Here is a 24,270-nt window from a genome sequence, read left to right on the forward strand (position 1 = left end):
TATGACCTAACCTACTCCTACCAATATGATTTTGTCGCTCATCCGTTACACTGTTAGTAGGACCTAACCTACTCCAACCAATATGATTTTTGTTGTCTCAACACAAAAGTATTATACTAGTTTCTTAGTAAGCTTGTGTGGCAGGCCTATAAGACAGGAAAGGTAGAGGCGTACATCACATGAGAAATCTTTAAGTAGAAGCACCGAGTGTTCTGCAGTCGATCAGGTGGTGTGCAAGAAGCAGAAAAAAGAGACATAATTAAGTCAGGGAGCAAACTTGCACATTTATGATCGAGAAAACTTTGGCATCAGCAGTGCTACAAATTGTTCTGCCCATCAGTCAAAAATTATAACCCAGATCCTTTTCAAGAGATTACCTGGGTTTGGAGGCCAGCGGCCTTGACCATCAGTTTTGAAGACTACAGGATTTGCACTGGTTGCATCACTGTCGGTCACATGCGAATGCTCCAGGTGCCCTAATGCTGCTACTACACAAAACAAGCCAAAGATCTCATGACTGCTAATTTCATCTTCAAGAGGATCCTGATGACTCCTTTCTGGCTTACTAGTATACTGGACGGCTACACGGTAATCCTATCTACTGCGTGGGATCACACAAAAAAGAAAGACTTCTGCTTCCAACCCACGGAACCCGCGGCTACATTTCATAATGGTCCTTCCTAGGAACAGCATCAAGGTAATTCTTGAGCAACCTTTGATCCATGATCATGTTAGGAATCTGCAGAGTAGTTCACAGCTCAGCCCATGACTTGAGGAACCATTGAGAAAAAAAACAGTACATAGCAGGTCCGAGTCAATACCTTTTCACCAAAGAAAATCTTTGAGTTGTTGGCAATTGATTCAATGAACCTCAGCTCCAGATACTCAGGTGTCAGTTTGAGCCTATTTGCCTCTGCTTCCTTCAAAATCCTGGACAGACCAAACCAAATACAGTTAGTACGAAAAAAGAAAACAAGAGGCATGCACGGACAAAATGGATTTGAAAAGAATATGGCATTGCCATCCGTGCCTGTAGTAGTTTGCATCTGCTAGTGCTTTCTCTCGTGCCAGGTACATTTCATTATCAATCTTCTCCTGTCTCTTGGAACTGTCCTTCTCCATCAGCTTTTGCTCCATCAGGATCTTGCTCACCTGCGCGTTCTTCTCTGCTTCAGATAGCGCAATCTTCTTCTGTGTTTCTGCCTCCTTCTCTGCTACCTTTTGCTTCTCGATGGCGATCAGTGCCTACGTTGTACAGAATACACAAATTCAAGTAAAACACATGAGCAGATACAATGAATATTTGAGTTCTTTTAAGTACTAAATTAACACGAGCTCATGCATATGAATATGAACTATGTATTTTATCTTCAAGTATGAAGTTAGCCTCACAAATATGTCCATGGATATCATGGTTTGCATAATGTTGGATGATCTAAACATCACAGCTTTAACATGATGGCACAGGATAAGGAACGGAAGTTTATAGTAAAACCATAGCAAAAGATAAGGAATGGAAGTTTAATACTGAAGTACAACTAGGGCATCTATGCAGTCAGTTCCTTAAGAAGAAGTTCAGGAACCACCTTCTAAAGCTTGCAAACTTCAACTATGCAACTCCTATATTTCAGTTAATCATGAAAAATTGAGACATCTATTATCAATTAAAGAAATGTATTCAACACTTAGTCAATGACCATCACTTACCATTTACTAGGTATGCACATATGGTGTCTCACTAGAAATGACTGTGTTTAAAGAGTACAGTTTAAACATATGATCTGGTCACATGAAGTGCATACCTTTGTACGCTCCTCCTCCATAAGTTCAAAGTTTCTTCTGATACTACCAGGTATATTTGGCTTTGTAACACGAACACTGATGATTTCAATTCCAGGAGCATAGCGTGTACAGTCTCTTTGAATAGCTTCTTTCATTGTTTCATCAATCTGTATTTTTTTCAGAACAGATAAGGTGTGTTACAAATGTAGGTTTAAGGTCAACTATATTGCATGCAATAGTCCGTACACAGCCAAATTTGTCTAAGCAAAAGGACCAGCTAACCTGATCAAACATGTCAATGTAAACTTGCTGCAAACTGTGAGCACTGCAGAACTGGTTAATCTCATGATGAATTTTGTCATATATCCATGTCTTGTCATAGTGCACACCATAGTTGAGTAGGGTTTCATGCACAAACTCTTTGCGGAGGCGGTTTACGACCTGCACGCACAACAGTCAAACAGTTCAGAAACAGGCAGATCGTCATGTTTGGAAAAAAATAGAACTGTAATAAGAAGAATGGCACTATACCTCTATCTTGTCAAAGCTGATCATAACACCACCTTTTGTTCCGCAAGGAATATCTCTGACCTGGTTTAACATAATGAACAGCATAAATATGTCTACTATATAACTCATGTTTAGTATGCCAAGTGGACTAACCTATATGATCTATCATAAAGTCATCTTAAATAGAAATTCAGTAATCTCAGTTTGCAGCTAGGAAAAATCAAACAAGGTGTGATCAAAACAAGAAGATGCAGTTTTTGGTATGGGTATGAGGGAAACAAGCAGCCACATTTTGCAGGTGAACTAAACTATGGTTTCTGTGTAAACATAGGATCAGAAGCCACAGGGAAAGAGTGTAATTCACTCACACTCACCTGGTCTGTTTGAAGTGTAACCTGTATTGGCTCATACTGTGTGATTAAAGGGAGCTTCAGATGAAACCCTAGAAGCAGATGAAAAAAAGTTAATTAAGATGCACTAACAAGAATTTTAGAGAGAGAGAGAGAGAGAAGGGCATTACCAAAAAAAGAGGAGAAAGAAAAATAAGAGTACCTGGAGGGGTGATTGTCTTCAGAAGAGCACCTCCTCTCCAGTATACCCCAACATGTCCTTCAGGAACTTGATGTAGAACACTTGATGGGACTGAGAGTGAAATCTACATATTACCAGTGCACAAGGTATTCAATACCAAAGGGCTCAACAATATGCGTGTATATTTTTACTGCTTAGCCTTGATTACAGAAAGTGGGAAACATATCGACTGTACACTATGTTTTTTAAATCCAGAGTGCTACTCCACCTGATGCATTTATACTAACGCAGAAGAGGAAGTGGTCCTAATTATGCCAATCACTGACTCACTGGACTAAAATAACCACACATTTATGAGGCAATGTTCATTGGCACCATCAGATTTTCCCTTGGAAGCGGATTTGGAAGACTTGGGCTCCGGCAAACTGCAAGCTCTTTATTTGGCTGACCATCATTAACAGGTGTTGGACTTCAGATAGATTAGCCAAGCGAGGATTGCCCCATCAATCGGCCTGCCCTTTCTGCGACCAAGCACCAGAAACGATCAATCATGTGCTCTCTTCCTGCGTTTTGGCCAGGGAAGTCTGGTCCTTGGTGCTGCAATGGCTGAATCAAGTTGTGCGACCTCCAGACCCTGATAGCAGGCTCAATTCTTGGTGGTGTCGGTCAGTAGGATCGCTGCCTAAGGAGCTGCAGAAGGATTTAACTCCCTGGTGGTGCTCGTCTCTTGGGAGCTTTGGAAGCATATGAATGCATGTGTATTTGAGAGGGTTAGGCCGGATGCACATGTTGTGGTGCAATACTGCAATCCATGGCTGCAGATGGGCATTTGTGGTGTCTCGCGGGGGCAAGAGCGCTACAGGATTTAGTCATGAGTGCTGCCCCCAAGAGGTGGTGGTCGTGTGTGGTTTAAGCCAGTAAAGTGTGTCCTGATTTTGTACCCCTGGGGGAGCCTAATCTCCTAGGGGCTATCTCTTTTCTTTATTAATGAAATGCCGTGCAGTTCTCCTGCGTGGTTCGAGAAAAAAAAAATAAAAATCACAAAAAATAGCATATGCAAAATAAACTTCAAACCAGGAGCAAACTATGTCTGTGAACTGGTAAAAGATCATAATGCAACTGACTACCCTTAATTGTTAATATCAACTGGCACTTGTAAACTTTAGAATAGGGAATAGCAATGACCTTTTAATAAATTAATCCCCAAAAGGTATCACAATTAATACATTGGTTGATATTGTTTAACAAGAATAAGAGATATTTGGGTGATGCTTTTTTCTTTTGAAGGATCGCACACAAGTGTGTTTGAGGGTTCCTCACCTGCATTAGCTGTGAGGGCAGCAATAAACATGTCATCCAGTCTCAATAAGGTGATGTGCATCTGTTTTAGGTTAGGGTGTTACATGGAAGACCATGGGCCAGTTTGCTTACCGCCTAACTTATAGGTGTGGAAGAAAAAGGCTGAAATAAGCTGGTCTAAGACAACTTATAGGATTATATAAAGTGGGGGACATGGATTGTATAAGCTGGCTTATAAGTTGTGGTGTTTGTCGACCGATGGAACTTATATAAGCTGGATCATATAAGCTAGAGATAAACGAACAGGCCCAATGTGTTGCACCAAACAACACATCGCTGAAATACATCTCTTTTGTGCGGCAGCTAGTGTTGACAGAGCTACATCCTCCTTTCATGCTGACTTGAGAGTCTTGCCAGCGACGGTTGCTTCTTCCTTGAAGAAGATTGTCTGTCAGTCTGTCTGTGTTTCCACCAGCAAAAAGGTAAGAACTTCTTGCAGACTTGGGTCTTGGGGACTTGCAGACTTGCAGTGGTCTTGACAATTTCAATAGTTCGCCCATTGGCAGTGCATGCTGTCCATGCCAATGGAACCACAGAATTGATGTGTGATATCACAATAGACGATGAGGTGAACTAGAGTCTGAGGAGCTTAGTTACAGACCTTGCAAGGGTCGGAGGGTGTGATGGCTGTTTTAGAAACTACAGTATAGCCTATGAAAAGGGGATGCCAATTGGAACTATGAACTTTCTTTTCGCCCTCGGTGCCTAGTGCCTTGGCAGGACCGCAGGATGGTGGTCTTGAGCAACACTTTCAGATTGATGTGAAGAATTGTCCTAAAAAATAACAGAATTCTAATACTTAATCCCAACTTTCTTACTTCACTAGCTTCACATGCCTCTGTTCAAAAATGAAAATAAACAAAGCTCATAACTAGCCGATGATCCACTGTGTACATTGTTGAACCATTTTTTTAACTTGATGATTTTTCTTACTTAGCAGAAACTACCTTGCTTTTAACATTTTTTAGTAGTGTGATCCTACATACAAGCGCATGCGGCCATCTTGTTATAATAAACCTTATGAAGGATATAAAGGACATTGCAAAGTCTATGACGTATTATTTGTCCTAACTATCAGGACAGCTGTAACTTATTTTTGCGAAATTCCTACTACTTCACTTTAAAGTTTGGTCAACAGTATATAACTAGATGGCAAAATGATGTATGTTGACCTTTTGCGTTCTATATGAGTCAAAATTGATTAATTTTCAGTACAAATTGTTGTTTAACCAAGGCAGGGCATCAAATTCAAAGCATGCCTTCATCTCGGATAAATGAAACATGAATTTGCAACAGTATCCTTTAAATTGTCCTTGCCAAGTTCACCCCATAGCCTCAGAAGAGGGTTTTGCATAAGCGAGTACCACTAAAATATATTTCGCACTGAAGACAGGTAGGTATATATATCAATATGTAATCCAGAGAAGTATTCTAAAATAAAAAAGAAAGAGGATTCAGAAGGTAATTCTGTTCCTTAATCATTTGTGAGAAACTGGGGATACAAACCAACTAGGAAGCATCCTGAAGTACTAAGATGTTTCCTCTTCTATAGCTGTCATAGAACATTGAGAAGTAAAGGTCATTGCAATAGAGGAAGACTGACAAGGGAAAAAAGAGCAGTAGAAATAATACCACATGACATGAAACAGAAACTTGATAAAGACCCATGCAGTCAATGGTTCCGACCATTGTATAAAAACTTAAAAGGAAGGCCTCAAAGGAGTGATCTAGACATACTTTGAACTTAAAAATTATTACAGTGCTGACATTAACTCAAGATAGGTACCTGCTGACATGTTTGATTCAGATAGAAAGCAATCAGCAATATCTACAAACATAGCCCATAAAGAAAATGGAAGCTTAAAGGCACATAAATTGAATCATTTTGGCAAATGTAATGCGTTATTGAGACCAGCTCAATGAAAAGGGGTAGATCTAGTGCCGGAGGCTCCCACATGAGTGGGTTCTAGGGAAGGGATAAAGATAAACTGAGGCAAGCCTTCCCCCCGCAAATGCGAAGAGGCTGCTTGAAACCCACGACCTGATGACTCAATGAGACAACTCTCACTACTGCAGGCCTGTCCTTCTTTGAGACCAGCTCAATGGTTGGACAATATAATCGATCCAAGCATACAGTGTCATCACTGAAGAGCACTGACAGAATAAACAATTCCAGCCCCAAGGCCCAAGAGGCAACAAACAACCATCATGCAGTACAAGTTTTTTCTTTGTTTGGGAGTTTAGTCCTAAGGTGATGATTCAGTTGTCATACATAAAAATATACAAGTAAAATCACACGGAGGAGTAAAATGAACACGGCAAACAAAAGCACAAGACTATGAATATAGAAATATAAGATGAAAATGACGAGTTGGGTCATACAATCTATAGTTCCAAACTATTATATAAAATTCCCCCAACAGGACCAAATAGATCCCTTTGGAGCTAAAGTGTGTTGGTTGGTTAGGAGCAGCACCAGCAAGCAGTATCAAAAAGGCACATTGCCCCTAACAAATGTGGCAAAAGGCAGAAACATCTACTCATTTTCAGCAAAAGATAATGGATAACTGAGATAATCTGCTCACATCACCTGCCCAATGCCCTTGATCATCATGCGCATCACTTATGCACGATGTAACCAAATATATACGTTAACAACGGGCGCACTCAGGAGATCATCACTGGCAACGCGTTCCTTGATTAAAAGCAACGCCCTACCATTAACCCTGAATCCCAACCTAAACTATAAAACAAGCAACGCGTTCCTTGATTAAAAGCAACGCCCTACCATTAACCCTGAATCCCACAGGGCCACGCGAATCACGCCATAACCCAGTAGTTCCCCACCGATCGAGCCCAGGACCAGCCAATGAGGCGTGCACCCGCGACTGAGCATCTACACACCCACTCGCGATCGGTGGAAATGATGGCAAGTTGAAATCGGCGAGATTAGCGAGGTAGGAGAGGTCAAAAGTTCACGACTCACCAAGACGAAGCAGATGGCGATGAAGGCGAAGACGCCGAAGACGAAGGAGTCGGCGCCGGGCTGGGGCGGCTGGCGTCCGCTCGGCTGCTGCTGGAAGCGCGGCATCGACGGCGACGGCGACGGCGGGGGCGGCGAGCGGCGGCTCTGCGCCGAGTCAGAGGTGACGTCAGACATCTCGAGGAGGGCGCGCGCGGATCACCGGAACCCCTAGGCGAGATCGGTCAGGTCTTGGGGCCTTGGCGGGTGGTGCGGGCGACCGTCTTTTTTACATTTTAGTTTTTTTTGTTTATTTTCACAAATACGTACTTTTCATTTTCATTAAAAAATAGACTCTTACCTCGGCGCCATCATTATTGGTGTCGAGCTCCAACGTGTTGGCGCCAATTAGTTTGGCATGTACATTTAAGAGCTGACGCCTACGTGGATCTAATGTGACAGCACCTCGGCACCGTGGATCTCGGCGCCGACCTCGACGCCATGGATCTCGGCGCCGACCACAAATTTATAGTACCTACTCGCGAGAACACAAATTCAGCTGGACTAGTCCTGCAAGGATGAGTGTAAATAACTCAACTCAAACGTGCAATTCGTTATCCATTGATCCAAAAACATCATTTTATAATATACAAGGGAATCATGTACCAATTAAGTAACGGACTGCAATGCCATGCTGTTGCAAGAACACCAAGATGCATACTGTGGCTTGATATGACTGAAGATGGGATAGTTGTTTGGTGCATGACATTAACTGTTGATCATAACATAATATGACACCTGAGAAATATGACATGCATCCCCCGCGACAAGACGCTTGGCGCTCACAAAAACACTCCAACCACTTTGCAGGAGATGTCTCCGTGGCTGACCTGATGTAAATCAAATGCTAAGTTGTAAATTTTAACAGGTATAAGATCATCAACTATCCAAGTTACAATTTAGGTCACCAACAACAGAACACAAATTTATAAACCAAATAAACTAAGTATGAAGAAGAATCATTTATAAAATGACTGCTATCATCCAAAAATCAAAAAACCAACGGCCGGAGTGGTATATTTATATACATGGAGGTCGGCGCCGAGATCCATGACGTTGACCTCGGCGCCGAGGTACTGACACGTCATATACATGTAGACGTCGACTCTTATATGTACACGCCAAACTAATTGGTGTCAGCACGTTGTAGCTCGGCGCCAATAGTGATGGCGCCGAAATAAGGGTCCATTTTTTGAAATAAAACTGAAAAAAGCATATTTGTGAAAATAAAACCTCAAAAGGACTAAAATGCAAAAAAGACGGTGCGGGCGACGGACGGCGAGGAGAACGAAAGCTGGGCGTGTTCTCAAATCTGAGCCTTTAATTTTACCTTTTTTAATTCTGTCTAAATATTTTAGGTTCGTTCAAATTTATATAAAAGTAATACTATATGATACTAAATTATTATTGACAATATATTATAAGGTAGTATATTTTTGTAGTAATTCCACTTGCCGTGTGTATGTTCTATTCTATAAATTTTGTCAAATTCAAAAGAATTTGACTTAAGAAAGGTCATTTATCTGGGCTAGAAGAAATATATGCGATATTTGGTTAAATTCGTGTAAAAATTTGATTTATTCTATTGTACACATGCATACATAACCAGATTGATTGGTTAGGTGGCCGAGTGTGGCCTGAGCGATGTGGGGCATGGCTCGCTGGAAACGTAACAATCATGCGTACCTGCGCATGCAGGCTGGAGAGCTGATTTTGGCAAACGCTGCAGCTGCGGGTGCAGGCTTAACATCACATGCGCAGGCAAGCAAACAGGAGATGTCCCTTGGTCAATGTATCTAGAGAGTCTGGATGTATGTGTGCAGCCAGCCAATCACACTAAAAAAGAACTGCGAACATGACTTGTTGATACTTTCGCATGAAATGATTTTGGTGAGGTTAAATAATATGTGATGCAGTGATTTTGTTGAGGAATCCACCGAGAACAGTGGAGGTTTTTTCTTTGTCATTATGGAGATAGAAACTGATCCAGTAATTTCACTTTAACATAACTTCAGGGTTTTTAATTTATCACGTCGTTTTAGGCACATTCATCTTTGGAACCTTGGCCTAAGTTAAAGCATGCTCCAATCAAGTGATGACCAAGAAGAGAGTTGTTCTTGTCTTCTTGACATATGTAAGGTCGTCTCCACATGATGGTTTTGAGAGATAGAACAACCCTAGTGGTTTGACAATACAAATAGACTTCATATATTCAACTAAAAGCAACTCCAATAGTTCTCTAAAAGCCTTCATAAATTAATAATATAGATAGTTAATATAAAAACTCCTCTCCAACAGTTCTCTAAATAAACTTTATAAATTTAGCAATTTCTCAACTAACCTCATTTTCTCTCTATATTGGCAACTATTTAGAAACTCCCTAAATAAAAATGTTGATTGCATTATGTAGATAATGAAGGTGATTGTTCACATTTGTGACTTAATGTTTTTATGTGGATAGATACAAAACAAAATATAGAACTATTAGAGAACTCACAAATTTTTACTCCCAAAGTCATTTAGCAACTTCTTAAATCTCTGATTTAGAGAGCTAAAATTTACATAACTATTGGAGTTGCTCTTAAGATCGTGTTTCATGTCACTAAACATATGAGTAAGGATGCAACAGGAATATTACCAGCGGATAGTGGTATGCACACTCACCCATGAGCTAAATCTTAAACCGCAACCCTTAACACGATATTAAACATATATAGGAACAAAAAAAACTTTATCTAATGTGTGTGGGAAACGCTTCAACATCACCCACGATATCATCCATGACATTATGATGCGATAGAAAATGAAGGATAACATATTAAATCCTGCAAATAGAGTTTGTCGGAGAGGGAATTCTCCGGCCGGGTGGCGAAATGCACCCGCCCTAAATCCTAAGATGAGGAAGGGGCTTAAGCGTTTTGCCTGTCTTGCTAAGCGATCACCGAGCACATGAACACGCGAGGATTTAGAGTGGTTCGGGCCACCGGAGCGTAATACCCTACTTCACTGTGTTGGATTGTTGTGGAAGCTTGAGAGCTGAGAGTCTCTGTCTAAGTTTGGTCTAATAGAGCCTGTGTTGTAGCGTTGCATGCCTCCCCTTTTATAGCTAAGGGGGGCATGTACAAGGGTACTGAGCCCCGACATGTGGGCCCAGGAACATAACGGATGTAGTACTTGGAGCTACTTAATGTTCACTGCTGGAGCAATCTTCTTGCGCCCTGACATCTGAGATCTACGTAGCATCGGCGTGCAGGGGAAGCTTCTCGTATAAGGGATGATGGACACAGTGCGCCGCGCAGCACGGGCGCACTGTTTGACAATGGACTGGACAGGCGCGCCGTCTGCAGGATGGCCCTGGCGCCACTTGCCAGCGGAGTGGACATGACGCATTAAATGCTGAGGGGGCACATCGCCTGTCAGCAGGGTGGATAGGCGACGCGTCCTCTCCGCAATAAATGCAGAGACCGCGCGGCCTAGAGGCCTTACGTCAGGCTCCGCCCGCTGGCTTATGTCACAGGCAACAAGCCACGTGGCAGCACCGGGTCTCCGCCTGAGCGGGGAGCGCAAGCGCACAAGATAAGGCATGGACACGTGTCAGTACCGGACCCTTGCTTACGCTAGGGTATCCCCTGTCCCGGGACCTCGTCGTGGCCCGGACCTTACTCGGAGGGATCTGGACCCCATCCAAGGGACCCGACATGCCTACTTGGGAGTCCCGGACTGTAATCGGGGGTCCGGGTTGTGCGTAAAGGGGTCCGGTGCTTCCTCGTGGAGGTCCGGTCCAACTGATACATCTTGGGATGTATCATCTTTTCTCGCCACGTGGTGCCCCTCGAGCCGTCCACGTGGTGGGGTCGGGTGCTGTTCACCGTGCGGCTAGAGATCGTCGTACGGGCACCGTGTCTTCATACTGTAGTAAGGGGTACCCTTGATTCAGGGTACCAACAGTGGGCCCCGGGCCCGCCTTAGGGGAGGATACGAGCCTGTAGGTGGAGCCAAAGTTTGATTGGTGATTAGCTCGCTGTTTCTGCGCGCCCGTTGGTGTAATTTCTGTCGGTCCGCCCTTGGTCACGCCGACTGCCACGCCTGTCCCCTCGGCTCACTGACCCGTGACCTCCGTACTTAATGGCTTTGGGCCATGCGCGGGGTGCCTCGAGTCGCTGCATTGGTTTTAAAAATTTATCTTCTGAGTCTTTTGCGGTGGCCTAGAGTAGGCGTGGTACTGGCGCAAGCAGCGGTGTGACTTCTCTGCACCCACGAACCAGCGCCCAAGGAGAACGACTCGTGGGCCCGGGCACTTGTGCCAGGGACTGGGCTGTTGGTTTTGGCGGGGGCGAAGAGGCGCACTACCCTAGGCGGTGGCGTGCTCTCCACGCGTCGGTTCACCTTCGCCGCACACAGAAACTGGCGCACCAGGTGCATGACATGTGGGCCTGGGCCCCCATGCCAGAGGTCGGACGGCTGGTTGCGGCGAAGCCAAGGGGGCGCGCTACCGCGGGGGCGAAGAGGCACACTACCGTAGGCGGTGGCGTGCTCTCCACGCGTCGGTTCACCTTCACCTTCTCCGCACACAGGAACCGGCGCGCCAGGTGCATGACATGTGGGTCTGGGCCCCCATGCCAGAGGTTGGACCGCTGGTTGCAGCGAAGACGAGGGGGCGCACTACCGTGGGGCGGTAGCATGCTCCTTGTACGGCGGTTCGCCTTCTTGACTGTTGGTCGTAGCGAAGATAAAGGGGCGCACTACCGCGTGGCGGTGGCATGCTCCTTGTGCCACGATTCACCTTCTTCGCGCCTCGGGCCAGCTGTATGACATGTGAGGCCTGGCCCCCGTGTCATAGGATGGGAAACCTGGTGCGCATCGGGGGAGGCTTTGCCTGTGATGCTTCGGGGCGCGAGCGGAGAAATCTGCCTTTAAAAAGGGGTTCCTCCCTCGAGTAGCAGCCATGGCCTTGCTAGACCTTCGCGAGCGCTTCTAGCTCGAGGTGGCACTCAACTTGGTGCGCAACCCGCTTGGATGGGGTGTGCTGGCGTTTGTCGGGAGGACCTGCGTCTGTGTCTCTCCTCTCAGCGACCTCGCCGTCGAAGAGTTTGTGTTCTTTGTTTCCAAACTCCCCAGCGGGTTGGCTCTGCCGATCCCGTCTTTCCTCGTGCAGCTGCTGGAGGGGCTTGGCCTCCAGCCTCTACCCATGGTGTCTTGTTTCATCCTTCAGGCAGCCATCATCGCCTACCTCTACGGGATGTCCGTGGAGGCGACACTCCTTCCCGCTTCTTCCTCCAGCATTCGGGGGGAGGATGATTACCAGCCTCGTGAAGGTGGACATCGGGCTGAGCCACGGCTCCATCCCTTGCACCCCCCAATTCTTTTGGGGTGGGAAGCAAGCCGTGCTGCGGCTCCATCTTTTTGGCTTTAATGGCTTTGGTGCCGCCTCCAACGCTGCCTCCCGCTGCCGAGCGGGGCGTGGCTGTCCGTCCATCGCACGGGCGACGGTCGCGTCGTGCGCAGGTCCGCCGCATTCGTAGCGTCCCCTGTGCCGCGGGCCACACTGCTCCGACGCCGCCCGGGGGGACGTACAAGACGTCATATGCCGTGGAGGTGGCGGCCGCGTTCTTGGATGGTCTTGTCCTCACCCCCATAGGGGGACGGGGGCGAGGACCTCTTTGCACGCGCTGAGGTGGCCGCCGTCGCCGGCAAGCCGTCGGTGCAGAGGTGGCCACCGCCACTGGCGAGCCGTCGGTGCAGAGGTGGTCGCCTCCGCTGGTGGGCCGCTCAGAGTAGAGGTGGTCGCCGCCGCTCGCGAGCCGCTCGGATATAGCTACCCACGCGACCCTACTGGTGTGGAGGTAGTTCGTACCTGTAGAGTAGAGACGGAGCTAGAACTCCGCTTGAAGGAGGATGTAATACTTTTGCTTTTTGTAAGGTACTTTTGAGTACTATTTATCAAGCAGTATTAGCACTTATCTGTGTACCACTTGTCCCTATTGTGTGTGGTGTAACCGATTCCTCCTTGGTACCTGGCCCCCTGGGATGTAGGCTCGATTTGTCGAGGCTGCAGACCAGCATACCTAAGAAAGAGTTGGCAATGGCCCCCAGGAGGTAGCCTCGACTAGGACCTGGGCCTGCACACAACTTCGGCTAGGGAGCATTAGTAGTACACCCACTGGACCCGCCATCTGACACTAGCCATCCTTTGATACATGCTCGAGACCTGCAGGGTCTAGTCTGGGAGACCAAGTTGTGCGTCCGAACCCCTGGATGGTGGTTCTAGGTACTAGGACACCCATCACAGAGTGGTGGAGCGTGCAGGCCCACGGTACGGAACCAGGCTGAGCGGCTACACGGGCTCCGGACCACCCCAGGAGACAAGTGTCCATTCTCTAGTTCTAGACCCCAGGTTGCCGGACCCATAGGACTTATAGCTCCAAATACTAGGGTACCTATCATGGAATGGTGGAGTGTGCAGGCTTTCGGGTATGGGACCAGGCTAAGCGGCCACACAGGCTCCGCACCACCCCATGGAACAGGCTCCCGTTCTTTAGTACCGGCCCCTAGGCTGTCGGTCCCTCCCGCTTTCGCAGAGAGGTCCTAAACTGCAAGCCTGGCTGTTCAATTTGGATGTCATTATGTCTGATGCAAAGGGAACTGTTTGGGTGGGTTAGATAAAATAACATCCGGAAAACTGCAAGGTAAGACCATGGAGCAGTAGGATAAAACTATCATAGAGGCACATCTGAGGGGGTAAATCTTTTCTTTATAACTTGTCATGCATGGGTGCAGACCAACAGGCTGGGCTTATGAGGGCGGACCTCCCCGGGTTGGCATACACGTATGTCGTACCTAGTTACAAAAGGGAGAAAAATTCGACCCCTCAGACTTGCTCCTATGGATAGAACTTACAGAGATGCTCCAGTGGTCAGGAAGAGGTACTCCTTCAGTCGTAGCAAGATAGTCACCCCTGGGTCGGCGCATTCCCGTCGCCTTGAAGGGTCCTTCCCAGCTGGGGGAGAGTTGCGGAGCCCTTCTTGGTTTGGTACTTGCCGTAGGACTAGGTCCCGACCCTGGGTTCCCATCTATGTTTGATGAGGGAGTCCTCATCCTCATGCTGTAGCCATTTCTGCATGGACTTGTCAGAAGCCTGGACCCGTGGGGAGTCCAGAAGGGTTTCCGGGGGAAGGCAGGCTTCGGCCCCGTAGACCGGGGAGTTCGGGGCCCTTTGGGGGTCCATCTAGTTGTCGCCACCGGAGTAGGAGTCTCCGGCGAAGACATCCTTCAGGTCCCCCTCGGGTGACTGATACCCGAGGTCTTGTTCAGCCGCGGCCACCTTGTCGTCGTCGACCCTTTCCTTGCTAGGTCGGCGACGAGGTGGGGAGCCGTCCTTAGAAGACTGCTCGCGCCGCTCGCTGACGCGTTTCGCGAGGTCAATGATCTCGCAACACTCCGCGGCGCTGTGGCGACCGTTGGGGTGCACAGGGCATGAGCCGCTGTTACCCCTCTGCGGCCGTGGGAGTTTGTTGCGGTCGCCCCAGCCCCCGGTCGCAGCTGCAACGACTAGAGCGGTGGACCGCGGCTTCTGGTGGTCGCGTTCCTTCTTCTTTTTCTTCTTACCGTCCCGAGGGGCGACACCCGAGCCACCCGACTGGGTAGCCCCGGTCTGTGGGGCCGAGTGCCATGCACGACCCTCAACGGCTCTGGCGCATTTGTCGGCCAGAGCGAAGAGTGTGGGGATAGTCTCCACGTCATGCGTGGCCAACTTCTCCAACATTTTCTCATCATGTACTCCCTGGCGGAAGGCCGTGATGATGGAAGCATCGGAAATGCGAGGTATAGTACCTCTCACCTTGGTGAAGCGAGAGATGAACGTCCGGAGAGTCTTCCCAGGCTCCTGCCTTACCACGTGGAGGTGGGCCTCCACACCGTGCTTCTGGTAAGCGCTGGCGAAGTTCGCAACGAACCACACGCAGAGCTCTTCCCAGGAGTAAATTGACCCTGGGGCGAGGTTCATGAGCCAAGTTTGGGCAGGTCCAGACAAGGCGACATGAAAATATGTCACCATCACAGCGGTGTTTCCACCTGCTGCTGTGATAGCGGTGACGTACACCTGCAGGAATTCCGACGGGTTTGACGTATCGTTGTACTTTTCTGACAGGTGTGGCCGAAACTTGGATGGCCATGACGCCACACGGAGATGATCCGCGAGAGTGGTGCAGCCCACGCCGGCCAAGGGGACACTCGCTTGGGACCGGGTGCCCATTGGGACCTGCGGTGCTACCGCAACAAAGTCTTGATCGAGGTTGCGACCCTCGATGTTTTGGCGGCGCTCGCGCGCCCTCTCTAAAGAGACCTGGGCGTCCTCTCCCGCACACCTGTGGTTGAGCTCTGCCCGGAGGTCGCTGGTCTGTGTGCCCCTCACTGAGGGTGAGCGCACAGACGCTGACGCCTCATGTTGGCGCCGGGATGACCGTGGCCTCGACCTGGTCGAGGTAGAATGTGCCATGCTGAGCAGTCGGTCGACGTCGTCCCGCCACCGCTTCATGGCACCCGGTGAGGCCGTGGAGCTTAGGGGGTGACGCAGCAACTCCCTGGCTACTGACAATGCTCCTGGAGCTGCTCTCGACGGAGTCCGGGATGTCTGCACAGTTGTATGTTGCTGTGCAGCGTGCACAACAGCAATGCCCGGCTCTGGGCGGTTGGGAACCTGCGGCGTGGAAGAAACTGCTTCTTCCTCCACCAGGAAATCCGTTGAAGTCTCGGCGCGGTGCTCCACGATTTGCACCATCATGCTGAGCGAGGAAACAAGCAAAAACCTAATGCCTAGCCCCCTACCTGGCGCGCCAAATGTCGGAGAGGGAATTCTCCGGCCGGGTGGCGAAATGCACCCGCCCTAAATCCTAAGATGAGGAAGGCACTTAAGAGTTTTGCCTGTCTTGCTAAGCGATCATAGAGCACATGAACACGCGAGGATTTAGAGTGGTTCGGGCCGCCGGAGCGTAATACTGAAAGTTCCCTTTGACCCGGGAACAGGATCTAGATGTCGCCTAGAGGGGGGGTGAATAGGCGAATCAAAACTTATTACTTTAAAACTTAAATTCTTACTCTACTCGAAGACTTAGTACGCAGTGGAGTGAGAAGACTCTTCAAGTAGGTTGCAGCGGAATAGAAGATCCTGTCTCGAAATGTCCTGCACTTCAAATCAAGCTTATACCACAGATAAGTATTGAAGTGCAGATATAAAGGCGAGTAAGATAGAGAGTCAGGATACAATACAGAACAGAGCACACAGACGCAAGGATTTATCCCGAGGTTCGGCCAAGCCTGAAATGCTTGCCTAGTCCTCGTTGGAGTTAGCCACACCTGGGCTTGGAGTCTATTTCAACTCCTTCCTCCGTTTGCTCAGATCTGTCAGTATGACAGATAGAGCCTTTCACTATTGAGTGGGGTTACAACAGAACCGCGGCTGCTTACAAACTTCTTGGCAGCACCCCGACAGAGTAACGATACGCTCAAGACCTTGCTCTAGCTCTTAGCAGCACTACTCCTCTCTCTAAAGGCTTATAGCTGTGCCTTCTACACAAACTATAGAGTTACACACAAGAGGGAGAGCGAGAATTGATTCCAGTGAAGTCTACACTTGTTGGCTGCACTTTTCTTCGTTGCTGGAGGCGCCTAGGGGTCCCTTTTATAGGCACAAGGGGCCTAGGAGCCGTTGGAAGCAATCCAGGAAGGCAAATCTTGCCTTCTGTCGGGTGGCGCACCGGACAGTCCGGTGCACACCGGACACTGTCCGGTGCCCGATTTCTTTCCTTCTATGGCGAAGCCGACCGTTGGCAGTCTTGGAGCCGTTGGCGCACCGGACATGTCCGGTGCACACCGGACAGTCCGGTGCCTCCATCTAGCCGTTGGCTCGGCCACGTGTCCCGCGCAGATCGCGCGGCCGACCGTTGGCTCACCGGACAGTCCGGTGCACACCGGACAGTCCGGTGAATTATAGTCGTACGTCGCCGGTGAATTCCCGAGAGCGGCCAGTTCGCCAGAGTTTAGCCTGCACCACCGGACACTGTCCGGTGCACCACCGGACAGTCCGGTGTGCCAGACTGAACTAAGTCTTGGCTGTACACAGCCAAGCCTTTCGCACCTCTTTCCTTTTCTTCTTCTTTCTGTTTCTAACACTTAGACAAGTATATTAGTCCACAAAACCAATGTACTAAGTCTAGAAACATACCTTCTCTTAATTATTACATCTATAGCATTTTACATGCTTGAGCTTTGATGTTGGACTCATAAATCATCAAGTCGGCTTGACTTGATCTAGATTGACATTTCTTGGCTCCAACATCCTGCAAAGGTTACATAGAACATCTCCAAACATAGGAACAACCCAAACTAAAGATTAAGGTGAACTTAGCTCTTTTGGGCTGCTTCCAGTTCTGGTTTTGACACTTGTTCTCCTTCTAGTGACCTTGATCTCCTTCTTAGAGCTTGATCTTGAGCCTTATGACTTACACCACATAACTGTAGTTGTTACCTCATTGGCTGTAAGTCACGTTCTTATGTAGTGATCCTTGATGTGCCGTAGCTGTTCTCAACTCGATCACCCTTGACTTTGCAAGCCTTCTTCTTCACCCTTGGCTTTGGGTTCCTCAGCCTCCTTGACCTTCTCCCGTGCACTTGGTACCTCGAAGCTTTTCTTGCCTCCGTCCTTGGCTTGATCAGTTATCTCCGAGCTACGCACCCGAGTCTCACTTATGCAATGTCCATCTTACTTGTGATGTCCATTATGTATCCATGATCCAGTTCTTGGACCATCACATTTGTTCACTTGTGTTGAACCCTGTAGGCTTTACCTTAAGCACCTGTTCAACACTTAGTACACTTGTTAGTCCTTTAATTGAGTTGTCATCCAAACACCAAAACTCACAAGAGAGCTTTCAATCTCCCCCTTTTTGGTGATTGATGGCAACACAATTAAAGCTTACATAAGAATAAAATTTGAAGCACAAATTTTGAATTCTAAGTTTATAGAATGCTCCCCCTAAATATGTGCTTACTTCAAGAACCTAATTTTGGCCTCAGACGCCAATTTGCACATACTTAGGCAATTTGAAACGTTTCTATACCTTAGCACTTTTTAGGATGCATTGTGTCAAGAATCAAACCATGATGCTATAACACACAAATGCACAAAATCAGAGTTAAACACCATTCAAATTAGTGGATATATCACAGGAATATCAACCTACCACTATTCATCATTAAGATACCAATTCAAACTAATACCAATTTAAACTAAGACACTAATTTAAGACAATCTTAAAGCACCATTAACCACATGACTATCTATTACACTATAGAAGCCAAATAATTCATCGCGGCGGAAACACTAGTCCATATGAGCAACACTGCAAGAAACATATGAATATCACACTTGGCAAAGCTCAAACTAACACATCACCCATTTGGATAAGCTTTCCTCTCAGGTTGAGATAAGCTTTAATACACAAATTCTCCCCCTTTGACATCAAACACCAAAAACCATACTCAAGCAAGAACATATGATGATGTCAAGGGACAGCAGGGTGTTAAGGAGGAAAAACGACTATCAAAACTTCCCCTTACTTATTGAACATATGCCCTATCAACATTTAGGTAAGATACATATATGCAAAAAGATTAATACTTCCTTTTGTACCTTTACCATGATGTAGTGTACTTCCCATCTTAAAAGTAGTTAATCTCTCGAGAGCTTCTCCACACTTGTGCCTGAATCTTTCTCCTAACTTTTTCTTGTTGCTAAGACACCAAACTTAGAACAAGTTATAGTATTGGGCACAAGAAGAAACTTCTATTCTCATGATTATCAAAAGATGTCAATTGAAGCGAACTATTACGACTACCAATTGAAAGATACCAATTGCACAGTTCATTTATTACCATGGCTCCATGATATTTAAGAATAAGCATCTATTATCACCAGATATTATAGAGCATGAGCAATCTAAAGATATGCACTTACTCACAACTTGAGATACCAATTTCTTGACTTACAGAGGTACCCAAGTCCTGATTGCTCCATTTCTTGCTTATCTTCTCTTTTCCACCTAGAGACTATACAAGATCGCTCAAGAAACAGTTAGTCAAAAGACACAAGTTATGTGTGCTCCCCCTCAAGTTGTGCATCAAGTATTTGAATGACTTGTACTTTGCACATTCTAGCTTCCTTAGAACTAGAGGGGATCACAACATACCTTGGTCAAGGCATACTCTCCCACTTTTATCACCCAAAGATGCCAATTTGAATATCAAATGAAACGCCACTTAACACCAATTGAAGGCTAAATGAAAGGTTGACTAAATACAACAATGCACGCCTCAGCGGCACCTAAGCCAATTGAATACTCACAGGAAGTCTAACATTTACGCAACTTGGACATGCTTCATACTTAACTATCATTGCATATACCAATTGAAGATCAACACAATCATGTATATAAAGCGAAATATCTAAGCATGTCATAATTAAGAAGGTTTCTTAGGTGCACAAAAGAAACAACATTTTAAAGGCATAAATTACCTAAGCCAAGATATTACCAATTGAAATGCAAGAACACAGCTATGATCACTATCAATGGAACTTCAAGATATTCAATAAAACTGCACAGTTCCATTTTCCATACCTTTGTCTTTATGAGAGCACTTGTTATCACCAATTCAGGGCTCCTTTTGCTTATGCACCTCATAGCTTAAAAGGGCACGACATGGATTTGAAATTCACACAGTACCAAACCAGGGTAATCATGTGAACATGGACTAAACAAAATGTCATAATTGCACATAGCATGACTTACAAAAAAGTTACAGGTTTATCCATATACACCAAGAGAGTTAATCGTTGTGGATATAACAAATGAAAGAGCTACCAATGAATGATTCAAAAGATATATCCTATAGAGCACCAGCCATGATTAAGCAACCATCATTATGATCCATTTAACACAGGCAATCATAAAGCATAACTACTCTAAGGACAGGTAGCATAACAAGCCAACTTAAGAGCAATACTAAATTGCAATTATGTACTTAAAATACACGGGTACCGTCCTTTGGAGAGCAGGTTGTAGATTCTCATCAAGGTCCTTTACTTGATTCACCAATAATGATTCAGGACCTATACACCTTATTTCACTTGAGATGAACATGGGATTAGTGTTTCACAATAATTCAACCTTGGGTCAATAAACACCAAAACAATTAACAGCTTAAGCATAGAGTTTTAGATAACCGTCTTAATCTCTCTCATGGTCTCCAGTCCATCTCAAGGCACCTGCATGGTCTAGTTAGCACAGTTTGGTACCCATCTCGGGATGGGTCCATAATGATCATCTAAATGTGCCTTTGGTACCCAAATTGCCTTTGTGCTAGTTCTAGGTGATCTCGTTATAGATCTAGCACAAGTGTATGATTTGGGTCTCCTACGCGAATAAGATTGACACAAATTCACTTGCTTAGGAATCTTACCTTTATAACATACCTTGAATAGATGACCCTGCTCACCACACTTGTAGCAGAAGCGTCGCTCAACTTGACACGACGCTTGCTTTGTGTCATTTTCCTTGGTGAGGGTCACCTTGGAGGATGCACATCCTTGATTCTTCATGACCGGACATGAAGTGATCGTGTGGTCCTTATTGTTGCATCCAAAACAACTCCTTGTCCCTTCATTTTTGTCTTTGTACGGACAAGACGCGATGAGGTGGCCCAACTTCTTGCACTTGAAACACCTCCTTCTTCCTTTTCCCTTTGTGTACTTGAATGACATGGAGAGAGGGTCAGTGCAAACAACATGATTAATTGAATCTTTACCTTTTTCCAAGCTCATGTTGATTTCTTCATCTTTAGGAACATTTTTCGCCCGTGGATATCTTGAGAGAGTTGAGCAAAGTGTCTTCTCCTCAGTTGTTGTTGCTTCTTATTCCCACAGAATTTCTTTTGTGACCCTAAAACTTGTTGCTCAATCAATGATTGGCTTTCTTTTGAGCAACAAGGGTTAGCACATGATGATATACAATTCAAATGCGCACACGTGCGAGGATGAGGTTCACATGAATTTAAGTTTGCAATTATAACCTCATGAGCAACATTAAGCATGATATGGTCATCAACTAGTTTATTATGAGAATATGACAACATATCATACTTTTTACCTAGAGCACGTTTTTCTAAGTCCATTGTTTCTACTTGACTCTTAAGCATAGAATTTTCCGTTTTAAGTTGAGCAATATTAGATAATGCATCATGACTATTTCTTTGCTCAATTAAAACATATTCATACCTTTGGACCAAATCATCATGAGAGCACTTTAGCTCCTCATGTTCTTTGGTCATCTTCTCTAGGCTGTTGTTGGTTTTGATGAGGGACTCCTCTAACCTGAGAAGCGTCTCGCCTTGTTCCTTGTTCCTTCTCAACAGCTTAACCAAGAGTGCCTTGTCCTCTTTGTTGAGATGGATGTAGAAACGGCGAATCTCCTCTTCTTCCACATCATCGGTCTCATTTTCCCTGTCATTAATGTCAGTGGAAGCCAAATAGGAAAATGTACCTTGAGGTGATGAAGATTCATCCTCGCTATCATCCTCATATTCCTCCTCATCATGGCTTTTGTCTCCACCGTCATTGTTAGCAATAAAACACTTATTATTAGTGGAGACCAAACCTGTCGACGAGGTGGATTCATCGTTGGGTGCCCATCGTTCTTGATCTTCTCCCTTTGAAAGGTTAGTATCACAAGCAATATAGGGAGTAGAAGCAGTACAATTTGCCACACAATATTTTACTTTAATTCTATTCCATAAATCATGAGCATCAACAAATAAATCATTATCACTACTCATGATGGCAAAATAAGCACCTCTAGAAAGAGAATCAACTAAGATGTTGCAAGCACGGTGGTTGAGAGATAAACATCTTAGTTCATCATTAGAGGGATTTTTACTAATATCAGATGAAAAAATACTTCTACTAAAAATCTGTCTTAAATCAGAATCAACACTCATGAAAGCACTATAAATAGAGACAGACCAAGACTTGTAATTAGAGCCATCGCCTAGAAGAAGTTCTACAGTTACCTCTTGTGACGACATCGTCATCTCCGGACGGCTAAGCCCACACTGGAGAGGCCTAGTTCTGATACCAATTGAAAGATCCCTTTGACCCGGGAACAGGATCTAGATGTCGCCTAGAGGGGGGGGTGAATAGGCGAATCAAAACTTATTACTTTAAAACTTAAATTCTTACTCTACTCGAAGACTTAGTACGCAGTGGAGTGAGGAGACTCTTCAAGTAGGTTGCAGCGGAATAGAAGATCCTGTCTCGAAATGTCCTGCACTTCAAATCAAGCTTATACCACAGATAAGTATTGAAGTGCAGATATAAAGGCGAGTAAGATAGAGAGTCAGGATACAATACAGAACAGAGCACACAGACGCAAGGATTTATCCCGAGGTTCGGCCAAGCCTGAAATGCTTGCCTAGTCCTCGTTGGAGTTAGCCACACCTGGGCTTGGAGTCTATTTCAACTCCTTCCTCCGTTTGCTCAGATCTGTCAGTATGACAGATAGAGCCTTTCACTATTGAGTGGGGTTACAACAGAACCGCGGCTGCTTACAAACTTCTTGGCAGCACCCCGACAGAGTAACGATACACTCAAGACCTTGCTCTAGCTCTTAGCAGCACTACTCCTCTCTCTAAAGGCTTATAGCTGTGCCTTCTACACAAACTATAGAGTTACACACAAGAGGGAGAGCGAGAATTGATTCCAGTGAAGTCTACACTTGTTGGCTGCACTTTTCTTCGTTGCTGGAGGCGCCTAGGGGTCCCTTTTATAGGCACAAGGGGCCTAGGAGCCGTTGGAAGCAATCCAGGAAGGCAAATCTTGCCTTCTGTCGGGTGGCGCACCGGACAGTCCGGTGCACACCAGACACTGTCCGGTGCTCGATTTCTTTCCTTCTATGGCGAAGCCGACCGTTGGCAGTCTTGGAGCCGTTGGCGCACCGGACATGTCCGGTGCACACCGGATAGTCCGGTGCCTCCATCTAGCCGTTGGCTCGGCCACGTGTCCCGCGCAGATCGCGCGGCCGACCGTTGGCTCACCAGACAGTCCGGTGCACACCGGACAGTCCGGTGAATTATAGTCGTACGTCGCCGGTGAATTCCCGAGAGCGGCCAGTTCGCCAGAGTTCAGCCTGCACCACCGGACACTGTCCGGTGCACCACCGGACAGTCCGGTGTGCCAGACTGAACTAAGTCTTGGCTGTACACAGCCAAGCCTTTCGCACCTCTTTCCTTTTCTTCTTCTTTCTGTTTCTAACACTTAGACAAGTATATTAGTCCACAAAACCAATGTACTAAGTCTAGAAACATACCTTCTCTTAATTATTACATCTATAGCATTTTACATGCTTGAGCTTTGATGTTGGACTCATAAATCATCAAGTCGGCTTGACTTGATCTAGATTGACATTTCTTGGCTCCAACATCCTGCAAAGGTTACATAGAACATCTCCAAACATAGGAACAACCCAAACTAAAGATTAAGGTGAACTTAGCTCTTTTGGGCTGCTTCCAGTTCTAGTTTTGACACTTGTTCTCCTTCTAGTGACCTTGATCTCCTTCTTAGAGCTTGATCTTGAGCCTTATGACTTACACCACATAACTGTAGTTGTTACCTCATTGGCTGTAAGTCACGTTCTTATGTAGTGATCCTTGATGTGCCGTAGCTGTTCTCAACTCGATCACCCTTGACTTTGCAAGCCTTCTTCTTCACCCTTGGCTTTGGGTTCCTCAGCCTCCTTGACCTTCTCCCGTGCACTTGGTACCTCGAAGCTTTTCTTGCCTCCGTCCTTGGCTTGATCAGTTGTCTCTGAGCTACGCACCCGAGTCTCACTTATGCAATGTCCATCTTACTTGTGATGTCCATTATGTATCCATGATCCAGTTCTTGGACCATCACATTTGTTCACTTGTGTTGAACCCTGTAGGCTTTACCTTAAGCACCTGTTCAACACTTAGTACACTTG

The 24,270-nt window shown here is 46.1% G+C and overlaps 1 protein-coding gene across 1 annotated transcript; it reads right to left on the minus strand.

Annotated features, from left to right (window-relative positions):
- Nucleotides 1-261: 261 nt before the first annotated feature.
- On the minus strand, nucleotides 262-7,368 carry LOC100382287 (SPFH/Band 7/PHB domain-containing membrane-associated protein family). Its single transcript, NM_001175037.1, has 9 exons — nucleotides 7,169-7,368; nucleotides 2,845-2,947; nucleotides 2,667-2,734; nucleotides 2,314-2,373; nucleotides 2,065-2,223; nucleotides 1,803-1,949; nucleotides 1,031-1,245; nucleotides 822-930; nucleotides 262-739 (listed from the first exon to the last, which is right to left on the minus strand). Exons 1-9 carry the CDS (start codon nucleotides 7,340-7,342, stop codon nucleotides 659-661), a joined length of 1,116 nt encoding a protein of 371 aa, NP_001168508.1. The 5' UTR covers nucleotides 7,343-7,368; the 3' UTR covers nucleotides 262-658.
- Between the last annotated feature and the right edge of the window lie 16,902 nt (nucleotides 7,369-24,270).

The sequence above is a fragment of the Zea mays genome, chromosome 9 (assembly GCF_902167145.1).
Source record: "Zea mays cultivar B73 chromosome 9, Zm-B73-REFERENCE-NAM-5.0, whole genome shotgun sequence".
Classification (NCBI taxonomy): domain Eukaryota; kingdom Viridiplantae; phylum Streptophyta; class Magnoliopsida; order Poales; family Poaceae; genus Zea; species Zea mays.

Excerpts from the sequence above, each read along its gene's own strand:
- LOC100382287 (NM_001175037.1), bottom strand. The coding sequence starts at position 7,342 with ATGTCTGACGTCACCTCTGACTCGGCGCAGAGCCGCCGCTCGCCGCCC. Across the intron at positions 2,735-2,844 it reads GAAGACAATCACCCCTCCAG|GGTTTCATCTGAAGCTCCCT; the intron begins GTACTCTTATTT and ends ATCTGCTTCTAG. Across the intron at positions 2,224-2,313 it reads TCAGCTTTGACAAGATAGAG|GTCGTAAACCGCCTCCGCAA; the intron begins GTATAGTGCCAT and ends TTGTGCGTGCAG.